Source organism: Abrus precatorius, unplaced genomic scaffold (genome assembly GCF_003935025.1).
Source record: "Abrus precatorius isolate BTA unplaced genomic scaffold, Abrus_2018 Scaffold1, whole genome shotgun sequence".
Lineage (NCBI taxonomy): Eukaryota > Viridiplantae > Streptophyta > Magnoliopsida > Fabales > Fabaceae > Abrus > Abrus precatorius.
The window spans coordinates 3,094,574-3,109,137 of NW_020874291.1; the positions used below are offsets into that span (position 1 = coordinate 3,094,574).

Genomic DNA, 14,564 nt, shown 5'->3' on the forward strand with positions numbered 1-14,564 from the left:
TTAAAGACTTTATTTTCAGTTTGACCTGTCTTATTTAAGTGGCTTAAAGCCTGTTAAAAAAATCTGCTACCAAAAAAAATCTTAATATTAATAAAAATATAATTATTTTATTATCAAATTAGTGTACATATTTTCAAATTTTTATGTGTTATTGATAATTATTAAATAATTGTAATAATTTTTATATAATTTTATAAATAATTTTTAAAATATTATTTCAGCATTAACTATAAATATTTTAATAATATAAAATTTTTATATTTTTATTTTTCTTAATTTAATTTTATAAAATTATTAAATATTTAATTATTTTTTATAATAATAATATTTTATTTGTGTAAAGACATCTTATATTCAATAAATAAAATCACAGTAAACACATAAAAATAATAACAAAAAATAACACTCAAAAAATTTATTGAATCAACTTAAAAAATTATTATATTTAAAAAAGTAAATAAATATCATTATTATAAAATTTGTAGATAAAAAAATTTATATTATAAAATTTATGGATGCAAAAAAATAACATAACATAATAAGAATTAATAAAATTTATATTTAAATTAAAATAACTTATATTTCTAAACTTTTATCTTAATAAAAAAAAATGTGATAAAACTTAATATAAAAATTTAAACTCAATGCACTATATATATAATGACAATAAAAATAACTATTAAATTAAAAAAATAATTATAAAATATTTAATTTTATTTATTTTATTAATTTTTTATTTTAAATTAAAAAATATACGTAAAATTAACTATACTATAACATTAATATAATATAGAAAATATTAGTGATACAATACATTAAAATATATATTTATATATTATATATAAATTGATAAATTAATTAATAAATATAATTTTTTATTTATATTTTTTTGTTTATGTAAATATTTATTAATTATTGAATTTTAAATGTATATTAATAATTATATTTTTTTAAGAAAAAATCTATCTACATTTATGTCAAATTTATTAAAAATAATTATTTAAAATTTGACATATTTATATTTAGGTGTGTGACTATGTGATGTGGACTTGGTTTCTAAAAATTTATACCAATAAAAATACGTAGTAAGTTACATAAGGTATATATTATTATATATAATTTATTTAAAATTATATTATTTATATTATTTACTAAATGATGCTTTTATATATATATATATATATATTGTATATTAAATTTTTTATTTTATTTTTCTATCATTTTTTTATAAAATTTTAGTTTCAAATAAAATATAATTCATGTTTAAATAATTTTTATTTATTATAAAGAAAAAAATAAACATAATATATTAATAAAATAATTAAATATGAATAATAATAAAATTAAGAATATAAAAAATATATTAATATAATATTATTCTTTCATTTTTAAATTTTATGTTATTTAGTTTTGATTGCATCTTGTTCCTATTCAAAGACTTAACCACTCTTTAACTTATTTAAATGTAACAAATATGATTGTTTAGTAGCGGAGCAACATCATAATCTTCTTTCACAACATTTCCAAAATCTAATGTCTCTAGGTAGGATTCTATTCTCATAGCCCAAAGGTCATAGTTTTCATCAAAGATGAGAGCAACATATGAAAATCTTGTTCAATGTCTATTTCACATATCTTGTAAGAAGATAGCTCAAATACTAATTTATAGTACAAAATGAAATGTTGATGACACAATAAAATTTGCTAAAAGAGTTCTTAGATATCTAAAATGTCCACAAATCTTGGATGATATATGAGAAATTGCATGATAGCAAATTAAATGACTATTGTGATAGTGACTAGAGAGTCTATTTGGGTGCTATGAAAAACACCTCCAATTATATATTTTAGCTTGACAAATGTGTGGTTAGTCGGAGTTAAAAAATAAAAAATTGTTGTTAATCATTAGTAAAACAAAATATGTTTCTTACTTAGCAATTGCAAATCAAGTTATATGGATGAGAAAAGTATTGAGTGACATGATACAGATTTAGGAAGAGCTTTACTATCATTTGGTGTGATAATCAATCTTTTATTTCTATGTAAATCAAGTTATTTCTTAAGACATATAATAAAATATTCTTCATAAAATAGTTTCTTCATACTCTCTTTTAAAAATAATAAAAAAATAAACTTAAGGCTATCTTGAGATAAGCTTTTAAGATCAATGATAGATAAAATAAAATACACACAAAAATTGGACATATAATATTTTAAACCTAAACTACTTTAACTTGTTAAATTGATCATTTTGCACTACTTTCTAAGTTTTTCAAATAAACTTTAAAAGCATAACCATTTAGATGTATACATGTCACCTTTAATAATGCAATTTTTACAATATATTTATTTTCCATGCAACTCATGCAAAAATCTTTGATTTTTATAAAGTCTTTTCTTAACATATATTTTAATTATAAGCTTTTTTTTTTTTTAAGACAAACATTCTTTTATAAGATAAAATCTAAATTGATGGCTACAATTTAAGTCTTTAAGAAGATTTTAATAATTTCTACTCAAATAAATAAAATAATATATATATATATATATATATTTGTATGATATTTAAATAATCTTTTAGATTTATATAGTTTACTACAATGGATTATATTAGACATAGATAGTATTTTATATATAAATATTATGTACTAATTAAAATTTTTTTATGACATTCTTTAAATAATATTGTTTTTAACTCATCAAAGATGTGATGTGTATCTAATAGCAAAAAGGTTTAATTACATTTTTAGTCCTTATATTTTAATGTATTTACAATTTTGATTCATTTAGTTTAATTACTCACACTTAATCCTTCTAACATTTTAAACATATAATTTTAGTTTTTCTAATTTTAATTGCTTACATCTAATCTTTTTAATTTTTTAAATGTGTAATTTTAGTGCCTTTAGTTTTAATTGCTCATATTTATTTCCTCTAATTTTTCAAATGTGAAATTTTTATTTTCTAATATTAATTGCTCATATTTAATCCTTCTAGTTTTTTTAAATGTTTAAATTAAATCTTCTATTTAAAAAAATTTATTCAATAATTAATAAAAATATAATACAAATATGATATTTTATTAATTTATACAAATAAGTAAAAATATTTAAATAAAAATTTATAAAATATAATAAAAGTGTTAAAGAAGAACTTAATTTAAATATTTAAAAACATTGGGAGACTAAATTATACGTATCAATTAAAATTAGGGAAATGACACTTAATTAAAATTAGATAAACCAAAATTATATATATAAAAAAATAAAATTATTAAATCTAAGCAATTAAAATTAGAAAGATCAAAATCGTATATTTAAAAAATTAAGAAAACTAAATGTGAGTGATTAAAATTAAAAAAATAAAAATTACATATTTAAAAAACTAAAAATACTAAATATAAATAATTAAAATATAAGGAGCAAAATCACAACAAGACTGATATTTGAGAAATGTGAAAAAATTTATGAAAAATAAAAATATGTAAAGATCAAATAATAATTTTGAAAATTAATCTCAAACGTTGAAATTTTAAAATGTCTAATCAACAAACGAAAATAACTAAACCAAGGATGCAATTGTCCACCAAACCAAACCAAACCCGCTAAAGAAACACCAAAAAATTTACCCGCTGTGCTGACCCGAATCCAATGCACGCGGGTTACACCGTTAACCGTTTGGATCAGCTTACGGAGTCTTGAGACAGAACAGAGTCTCACACACGGTGACGGCGCCTCTCTGTCATACAATATTAATAAATGTTAAGGCCTCGTTCAAACGTGGAAATAGTAGTAAAAGCCATCACAACAACAGAATTCAAGTATTGAACTAAGTCCTCTGTATCTCTCTACCTTCTCTCTCCCAATCAAACCTTCGAGTCAACTCAACACAACCCACAATTTCAATCAAAACTATCTTCAATGGGATCCAGATTTGGGTTTCTCATTCTTCTTCCCATGTTCTTCTTCATCATGTTATTGTTGTTTTTCTCACTTCCTTTCACAGTGGAATCCAAGTGCACAGAGGGTTGTCCACTGGCTCTAGCCTCCTACTTCCTATGGCGAGGCTCAAACCTCACCTACGTTTCACAGATCATGGCGTCGAACGTTCTGACGAGACCCGAAGACATAGTCAGTTACAACAAAGACACGGTTCCAAACAAAGACAGTATCCAAGCCTTGTCGAGAGTCAACGTTCCCTTCCCATGCGACTGCATAAACGGCGAGTTTCTGGGTTACACGTTTAAGTACGATGTTCAGACAGGGGACACGTACGAGACTGTTGCGGGGACCAACTACGCGAACCTCACCAACGTTGCGTGGTTGAGGAGGTTCAACAGTTATCCACCAAATAACATTCCCGACACTGGAACGCTCAACGTTACTGTTAATTGTTCTTGTGGGATGAGTGAGGTTTCGAATTATGGGTTGTTCATTACGTACCCTCTTAGGCCCGGGGAGACTTTAGGGACCGTGGCTTCTTCTGTGGGGCTTGATTCGGCGTTGCTGCAGAGCTACAATCCTAGTGTCAATTTCAATCAAGGGAGTGGCCTCGTTTTCATTCCGGGGAAAGGTGCGTTTTTTGTTTCTTTTTGTTTTTAAAAACTCTCTCACGTTTATGGCTGCAAATGCTTCTGATTATTAAACGAAGAAGCTATTTTAAATATTTTTTATGCTTTCAAGATAGTAAATCTTTGGATTTTTTAATTTAATACTTACTTGGAAGATTATTGAAAGATATTTAGGAAGGTATAGCAAAACTCTATAATTAAACATTAGTCATAGCTTTAAACATCTTAAATTGGTAAATTTTTATTTGAAAAGAAAATATTTATTATATCAAAACTGTATATGTAATATGTATTTTCATGATAAAATTTTTCTTCTTTTCGTTTCTAATTTTGCTAATCATATATATATATATATATTGGTAATAATGTTTGTCATATAGCTCATTTTTTGGCTTGTATGGAGTAGAAAGAAGAGAAAGAAAGCGAAATAATGTGATAGATGATGTGATACTATAGAAAGAGAGAGTGAGAAAAATAAGATGAAAATATGGTAAGTTCAGAAACCATCTTAAATTTGGGCTTAGGCCTAATTGAACCTCAAAAATCGATTTGAAAGATGTTAAATGCTTTAGCTTTTACAAAGTCTTATTTGACTATGTTTGTAGTCGATGTGGACTTCCATGTGTTAAAGGGTGTTTGGGAGCTTGGTTTTGGGTTTTTGAATGTGGAACTTGTTTATGTGCTGGATTGGATGATTTGTTGTGTTTGCTCCGATGGTTTTGGTGGAGTTCTGTACTTGGTTATTGAATTAGTTTTCTGTTTGTTAAAGGGTGTTGGTAACATGGCTCGAGGGCTGGGAATGTTGAACGTGTTTGTGTGCTAGTTTAGATGCTTAATTAAATATCGTGTTTACTCTGAATGTGGAACTTGTTTGGTGGCTTGATTTAATTTCCCAGCAAAAGTTTTTTTTTTCCTGTTTTTATATGATGATTTATTTTAGTGTCTAGATATGAATTCAATGGTTTTCTGTAAAAGGAAAGTTTTAAGTTGCAGTTATTGAAATTGCACAAAATTGCTAATAAATGCAGCTTTAGTTGTTGACACAATTATGGTTGCAGAAACCTTCAACACCATGAATTAGTTTTCTAACTTGCTTAGTAATTGAATTAGTTTTCCACTTGTGCAAAAGGTATATGCAACTTGGTTTTAACTTTGTGTTTATCAAAAGGGTTTGAATATTTGTGTGATAGTTTGGATGCTTTATTATTTCATGTACTGTTTTATGTATTCTCAACGGATTGTGATTGTGACTGAATGATGTTGAAGGGGTTGATAATCATATGCTCCTTGGTTATACTTGAAAAAATGTTGCCTAATCATGATTCACCGAGGGTTTAGGAACAGGCCATGATGTTGTTGACGTTCTTTCTTTTTAATTTTCCTTGGAAGTTGGAAATTGAAACAAAATTAGATGTCTTCTAACTTTCTATATAATTAAGGCTTGTACCTTTGATTTCGTCTGGCAACTTGAATGAAGCATCTATTACTGAAATTGTAACTTTTTCTACCGTATTATGTGGTTAAAATTCATTGAAACCCATGGATTGCTAACAAACATCATGTGTATAGCTGTACTTTGAACATTTACCATGTACTACAAATTCCAAATGTGCTTCTAACTTCCCTCTTTCAATTTTTTTTCCAGATCAAAATGGTAGCTATGTGTTTTTATCATCCAGGTAAGCTTCTATTTTTGCAATCTGCTCATATGGTTGCTTTATTTTTCAATCTCCAATAAATTGACTAAATCCAATGACTGTAATTTCATTTTCTTATGCAGTTCAGGAGGTTTGAGTTTCTTCTCAAAAAATTGGTTACACCACGTTTTCTTCGATATTCGTATTAAACACATGGTCAGCATATACTAAAAGTAGAAGGATGATGCTACTTTGAGCTCATATTTTTGCTTCTATTTAAGCAGGTCTTGCTGGTGGGGCTGTTGCAGGAATAGCTGTTGGAGTTGTGGTAGGCCTTTTGTTCTTGGGAGTTTGTATATATGTTGGATATTTCCGGAAAAAGAAGATACAAAAGGAGGAACTTCTTCCACAAGAGTCCAGTGCACTTTTTGCTCAAAATGGGAAGGGTATTGTTTTTTTACTTATACTCCTTCCAACACCTTCCTTTACCCAGCCCTTTCGATTGGGTGATTAATACAGTGCTGAGAAGTATACCTAATTTAATAGTTCTCTTGTAGAACTATTACATATAAGATCTAACTCAAATAACCTCATTTGCCCTTTTAATTGTAGATTACATATCTTAGTTCTAATAAAAAGATAGCCATTGTACTTAGAGAGTCCAAGACGTTATAAACTCCACATTAGAATTCCATACTTCCAATGTGGGACTTAAGTTTCATACCTTACAATTGGATCCTAACATTCCACCATGCTCTGCAGCCCCAATGTCCATGGTTGTGCACTAACTCCTTGGACAAGTGTTGGGCAGACACTGCAATGCCGGTGTCACCACCCGCACCGCTCATATGCAGCTAGAAGATGTGGCTAAAGGTTTTGATACCAACTGATAAAAACCTTGGGAGAACCACACCACAAAAGATGGCTATTATAGATGGAAAGCCCATGACTTTATAAACATGACCACATTAGAATCCTTTACTTTCAATGTGAGATTCGAATTTCATACCTTGCAATTGTATCCTAACACTCTACCACTTTTAGTTGGACTATCTTCCATTTGAATTATTTTTCTCATTGTAGCATCTTTTGGTCTTCTCCCACAAATGAACCACATCTTGGAGTCTATATAAGATTTTTCTCAATAGGTGGTACTTTGACTTTCTCCCAAGTACATTTGTTATTAATCTCATATTTTCACATCCCAATCTTCAACACAACAATCTGATCTGGATCTTTACTACTTTTTGGCTCTTGTTGGAACCCTGCCCAACTTTCACTGCCTCTAGCTCTTACATGTTTCAAAATGTTGAAGTTCATGATTTGGTGCTTTATTTTTCAGATGAAACTTCTCGTAGTTCTGGAAATGAAACTGCAGGAGCTGGTGGTCCTGCTGCTATGACAGGCATAGCAGTGGAAAAATCATTGGAGTTCTCATATGAAGAACTGGCAACTGCCACAAATAACTTTAATATGGCTAATAAAATTGGTCAAGGTGGTTTTGGCGCTGTCTATTATGCAGAGCTGAGAGGAGAGGTTAGTAATCACATTTATAACTGCCTGTTATTATAAATTTTCTGAAGAAAAAATTGTTTTAGGAGTTTATCGTCGTTGATTCATTAAGGTTCTGTATTTTTGGCTTATTGTAAGTTGAATGAAGACAAATTAGAATAGAAGATTATAGAATAACTTTTATGGATACTATGTGAAATTCTATCAAATATGAAAAGCTATTTGGCAATATAATTGAAACACTACATGGAAAGAAAACAGGTTAGGCTGAAAACCTTGATATTTCATGATTGATCATGTTGGGATCAGTAAATTATTTTTGCCATATTGGGAGGGACTGGAGATGATAATATTTTCACCATGATATGTATGGGTGGATGGGCTAAAAGAATATCATTGTTCTATATGTTATTATCATAACATCATTTCTTGGTTGTTTGAGATATATTATTTTTTAAGCTGAGCTAGAAAATTCTTGAGAGGAAGGGTTGAAAGCTGGTTCAAAATGGTTTTATAATGATGTTTTAGGAGATTTGATCAACTAAACTGGAAGAGAAAATGAAGGAAATATCAAAACAATTTGATCAACCGAAAATCCTTGCCTGAAAGTTGAGATTATTGTAAAACAGATTTCCTTTGTTTTGAATTACAGCAGAATGCATTTTGGTTGTTGAACAAATCTATATTCTCACATTACATAATGCTGGATAATGCCATAATGATGGATTGGAGTATGTCTGTTCTTAAGAGTCATTTATCTTGTTTTTAGAATCAATATCAATATAATTATATAAGCCAATAATTTTGCCCATGCAGAAAGCTGCAATCAAGAAGATGGATATGCAAGCATCTAAAGAATTTCTTGCCGAATTGAAAGTCTTGACACGTGTTCATCATCTTAACCTGGTACTAATTCTTTAAAACTTCAAGCATATTTAAAAATTAATGTTTTGCTCCTATTGAATTACAAGTCTGTACGTGCAGATTTATGCTGAGAGCATTTTTTGTAATTAGCTTGGACACAAAGTTGGGGTTTGGATTTACTAATTTTGAGATAAGCATAGCATCTGGAGTTTATTAGATTTGAAAATAGTAGTTAACTGTTTGAGAATTGTTACTTGTCAGTGGTGGTGAATGCTTTCTATTATCTTTTGTTTCTATTTGTTATTGGATCCATCTAGAAATCTGATTTAGTTCAAGTTGCTTCAATTTCAATTTTTATTCTTTAGCCTTAATTTTATTTCTCTATTGATATTATGTCATAATAGCAATACAAGATAGTTTTATGTGCTTGATAAAAGCTTTTAACAGTACTTCTGCGGTTCTGACAGGAATCCAGATAATATTGCCTCTGCTTCTTTACATTTTCCTTCTAAGCTTTCTCCGTCCTTGCAAATATTTTATTCCTATTGCTTAAATTTTGATCTCGGGCCTAATTCAACTCCAAAACTTAGCTTGCACGGTGAAGATTGCTCAAGATTAGACATCTAGAACATGGAAATTATAGGATTGATTTTGTTATTTTTTTTGTATTGGGAAAGCAACGGGATCATGTAGGTTGCATTGGGAAAGCTGAGGGACAAGATAGATTACACTAGAAAATCCACAAAATCAGGTTCATTACACTGAAAAAATTTGTCAGACATGTTTTTTTATTTTTTTTTTCAGCTAAGGGTGGCATAATATTAGCTAACTTAACTCAACCCCAAAAGTTAACTTATAAGGTGAGGATTGTTGTAACCTATATAAGTTTAATCATAGTCATATGACTCATATCAATAGTCAATATAGAACTTCAGCACACTTTCTCACGCTCAATATTAGACATTTGTAGTGTGAAAGCCACAAAACCAGGTAGGTTGGCCCGGCAAATCTAGAGGGTCAGGTTAATTGAACTAGAAAAATCCGCGAGGCCTTTTGTTTTAGTCAAGGGTAGTATAATATTAGATCTACAATAGGCTTTGATACCATCTTCAGTTTTAAGTTTTTGCCTAATGCAACTCTAAAAGTTAGCTTGTAAGTTGAGTATTGGTTTATCGGTTTAACCTTTATTAGTTCTTATTTGGCTATACCTGTAATCAATGTGGGACTTGAACACTGTCCAATTTTATATGAATTTAATTTAATGCATACCCTTTGTTTGTTTCCATTACCTGAAAAAGTTCTTTGTAGATATCAGTCTCAGACTTGAATAGCATAATGATTCGTGAATATTAGTAATACTGATAAAGGCACCAGTAGCTTGTTGTCGAATTTAAATGTATTTTGTTATATTCGTTTATTCAATGGAAGAAACCGACTGTTATTATCTTGCAAAGCTAATTATTAGGATTAAGGATTCAACTAGCTTTATGATAGATACTGGTTCAGTTAGTTAGGGAATTAATTAGCAGGCTTAAATAGCTTATGTTAGAGATAATAAGAAGTTAGAAAAATTGTCATTAGTTACGAGTTAGTTAAAATTAATTAGAAATACCTTTCTTATATAAACCTTTAGATAAACACATTTGTAATAACTTCATCTTCTATAGAAAAATACAATTTACTTGATTTTCTCCCAGATTCTCCTTTTTCTTGGGCTCTACCATGTTTGTCAACTGTTTAAGCAAGGCATGTTGCCCAATAAGAGGGGAGGTGGAAGAGAGATAATTGTCAATTGTACGAGTGAGGCCTTTGGCTTGGGAGGTGCAGTGGCAGTCCCTCGAAGAATTGGTGAGTGTGTGTGTTCTATTTTGTAAATTGGAGAGTGTTCAATGGGCAAGTGTACCCGTCGAGAAGTAATAAAAGATTCTTAAATTATTGTTTTTCAATTACTAAAAATTTTCTGATTCAATTGTTTGAACTTCAAAGATGAGATTAAAATAAGAATTTATAAAATCAATTATAAAACTAAGAATACGGAATACAATGCACATCTTGATTAAACTTATCGGAAAGGAACCTAGGGCATATATGTTTCTCATTCAATTCTTTATATTATTTTTCTATTTAATTTTAAATTCAATTTCTTTGTGATTACCAATCATTCATACAATTATTATTAATATTCAATGTTCATGTAATATTAATATTTTTTTTTTAAATTAACATCTCTAATGATCATGCAAAACGTCAAAGAAAGCATAAAACACCTATGAACTTGTTAATTTAATAACAATTAAAAGAGAAAGATTGGTTTGTTCCACCTAATTCTTTATCTCGTTTTATCTTATAGATCTATTAACTAATCGAAATAGGTCACCTGACGATATAATTAATTAAAATTATACAATCATGCGCAATAAGATAAACACTAGTCACTTACGAAAATCAAACAGATTCAAACTTTAAAATCCCATAAATTCATAAACAATAGTTCCCATAGCTTTAGTTATAGACTTAATTACTCATGCTAAACGAAAGAAATAAAATAATCAAGAACAAAGTCATAGAGAAAAGCAAACTAGAATGAGATAAGTTCCCGATCTTCAAGTACGGTCGCTCGAAGCTCCTAGTTCTGTTAAGAGTATGTTAGAGATCCCGTGTAAGAGAGGTGAGATGAGAGGTGTATTAAGGAACAAAAGACAAGATGATCAATAAGATGCTTGAAGTCTCTCTTTTATAGAGTTTGAAAACTTTAAAAGTTTTTCATAATTGGGCTTACCTCAGATGAACACAGCTGTACAAGGCCATAAGCACAGTTGTGCATGGGCTCGAAGCACCCCGCTTGTTGAGAGAGTCTGAGCATGTTAACTGTTGCGAAGCTTTGATTTTCCATCAATTTAGGTCCAAAACGCACTCAAAATCCACTTGTACTCTCTTTATACTAAACTGCACAATTAACATATAAATTAGTATGAAACTCAAATAAAATAAAGGTCAAACATAAATATATGGCCAGTAAATGAGAGTCTAAATGCAGACTTATCAAGGAGTTTTTCCTTGTCTTTCCTAATAAAGATACCAGATTTCTATCTTTCAAAAATGGGGAGAACATCCAATCTTTATTACTGATAAAATGCCCATTGACCAGCATAATGGTGATATGAAGCCAGAGATCATGAATGTACAATAGAAATGAATCCCATCCCTACAGTCCAACACTCCTGCTATTCAAGAAACCTACTTTCCATTCTCAAACCAAAATCTCCTCTTTTATTTCCTTCCCACTATTATTTATGCCGTGTCACCTCTTCCTTTCTAGCTAACTATCTACATATTACGGCCAACTAACGTCATTTAAAGATATTGCTGAAATTCACCACATGATCAAGCCATAGCCCATCTATCTCATTCTGTCTTTCAGACAAAAGAGAAGCATGCACCTACATTTTGTTTAAATTGTATCAACGGATTGGTATTGGAATCTAAAATTTCAATTAAAGCTTATGCGCACAAGATGTTGCAACCAATATACAGTGCTTGGCAGTTTTCTCTGTTTACAATTAAATTTTTGAGCAACTAGCTCTTGATATATATTGCTGGGAGAACTTCTGTCACATTCTTGTTTATTACTTTTGTATGTTATCTGTTTATAAAGTGCATAAAGACGCTGAACATGCTTCATTATATTTAAATTCTTACATCTTAGTTTGTGTATGCCTTAAACTGTTGACCATACAGGTGCGCTTGATCGGATATAGTATTGAGGGTTCTCTTTTCCTTGTCTATGAATACATTGAGAATGGAAACTTAAGTCAACATCTACGTGGTTCAGGTTATATTAGCCCATAGTTCAGTTTTTATTTACCTATGATGTGATGTGATTGTCCTGAGTTGACAGTGAAGTAATAATGGTGCCAGGTAGAGATCCACTGCCATGGGCTACTCGGGTGCAGATTGCTTTGGATTCTGCCAGAGGTCTTGAATATATTCATGAGCATACAGTGCCTGTATATATTCATCGTGACATAAAGTCAGCAAATATATTGATAGACAGAAACTTCCGGGGAAAGGTTGAATATATTTTTATATCTAATCTTTACTTTTATTATATGAATTACTATGAGAGCTCATAAATAGCTCTTACACACAGGTTGCAGATTTTGGATTGACCAAACTCACAGAAGTTGGAAGCTCGTCACTTCCCACCGGTCGTCTTGTTGGAACATTTGGATACATGCCACCAGAGTATGAATTTTATTTTTATTATATAGAATGTTACTATTCATATTTCACCTTTAATCAAATTTATTTCCAAGTTTACTAGTTACTTTTTTTATGATAATAAAAATGATTGCAGCCATTGCAGTTAGCAACTATGTTATTAGGACTCCCAAAAGAAGGAAAACATTATCCTGTGGCTGACTTTGCTACCAAACTTAAACATGTAGTAGTTGTTCTGGAAACTTTTACTGGATAATATAATAAAACTCAGTTCAAAATAATATTTAGTAAGGTTAACTGATGTCATATGTTCCTAACAGTCTTGAAATTGGTGAATGCATATTATACTACAAAACATGCACTTAACATGACCAAGAAGACCTGCCTTAGATAGAATAAAATTGAACTAAAATCATTAATTTGATGTTTTGGTGCATATCATATATAGTGATGATAAAATCTCTTGGCCTCTTCCATTGGGGGATTGTGTTTTAAGTGCACACAGTTCTGTTTATTTGTTTTCTTTAAGTTGTAATCTAAGATTTTCTTGCATTGGAATTCTGTTAAGAAATAAGTTCACTTTTGTTTATATGTGGATTTATTTGTTGATTTCCACGGTTCTGTCTGTAGGTATGCTCAATATGGAGATGTTTCTCCCAAAGTTGATGTGTATGCTTTTGGAGTTGTTCTTTATGAACTTATTTCAGCTAAGGAAGCAATTGTCAAGACAAGTGAATCTGATGCTGACTCAAAGGGGCTCGTAGCTTTGGTCAATCCTGATTTCTCTACTCTAGAATTTTTATTATTCTAGTCATTGTTAATATTTTCAAATCATCCATCATCATGCTTCTTCATCAATCCAAATCATAGTATTAATTTCTTCTGTTTTCATTATATGGCAGTTTGAAGGAGTTCTCAGTCAGCCTGATCCCACAGAAGGCCTTTGCAAACTAGTGGATCCGAGGCTTGGTGATAATTACCCTATTGATTCAGTACGCAAGGTGAGAAAATTTGTTAGAGTAACTCTTTGAACATTTGCTTTTATGATTGCAACATTAATCAACCTATGCATGCTCACTGTTTTGGCTGGCAGATGGCACAACTGGCCAAAGCATGTACACAGGACAATCCTCAACTGCGTCCAAGTATGAGATCCATTGTGGTCGCTCTTATGACATTGTCTTCAACTACTGATGACTGGGATGTTGGATCCTTCTACGAAAATCAAAATCTTGTGAATCTTATGTCAGGAAGATAGGATGATAATGAAAGAATTATTTCGCATTCACAAATATACGTTTTGGACCAATTTCAGGGAACACAGCAATTGTTGAAGCAAATTATGTGTAAAATGGATGTAGCAATGACGGATTTGTACATTTTACTAGTCAGGAATCACTAGAAAGGGAGGAGAGTTAACATTTTTATGATAATTCACAACCACTGTACACAGTATGCTACTGTTTGAGAGATGCATCTTTTTCTTCCCAGGTATATATATTCTTGTAAGTTTGTATAATAAGCTCTATTCCAGGCCTCTTCGATTATTTTTAATGTTTTATGGGTGTTATCCTTGCAAATGAAGTACTTTTGGTTACATACTATGCATTTCATAATTGATCACATTTGTATAGAAATCAGAACCTAATTTGAGAAACAAATTTGATGGAGAGCAGTTTAACTTAAATACAGCACCTGAGTTTTACTGTTCTGTAAATAAGGCAATTTGCAAGAGTACTGATGCATCAAGAAGGGATAGT

General features: G+C 30.0%; 1 protein-coding gene across 1 annotated transcript; it reads left to right on the forward strand.

The window, feature by feature from the left end:
- Window positions 1-3,780: 3,780 nt before the first annotated feature.
- Window positions 3,781-14,347, forward strand: LOC113855996 (lysM domain receptor-like kinase 3). The gene is made up of 12 exons (XM_027487626.1): window positions 3,781-4,572; window positions 6,216-6,249; window positions 6,351-6,358; window positions 6,492-6,653; window positions 7,550-7,743; window positions 8,536-8,625; window positions 12,322-12,415; window positions 12,502-12,653; window positions 12,734-12,828; window positions 13,435-13,573; window positions 13,707-13,805; window positions 13,898-14,347. The coding sequence occupies exons 1-12, from the start codon at window positions 3,921-3,923 to the stop codon at window positions 14,060-14,062; spliced, it is 1,884 nt and encodes a 627-aa protein (XP_027343427.1). The 5' UTR covers window positions 3,781-3,920; the 3' UTR covers window positions 14,063-14,347.
- The last annotated feature ends 217 nt before the right edge of the window (window positions 14,348-14,564 follow it).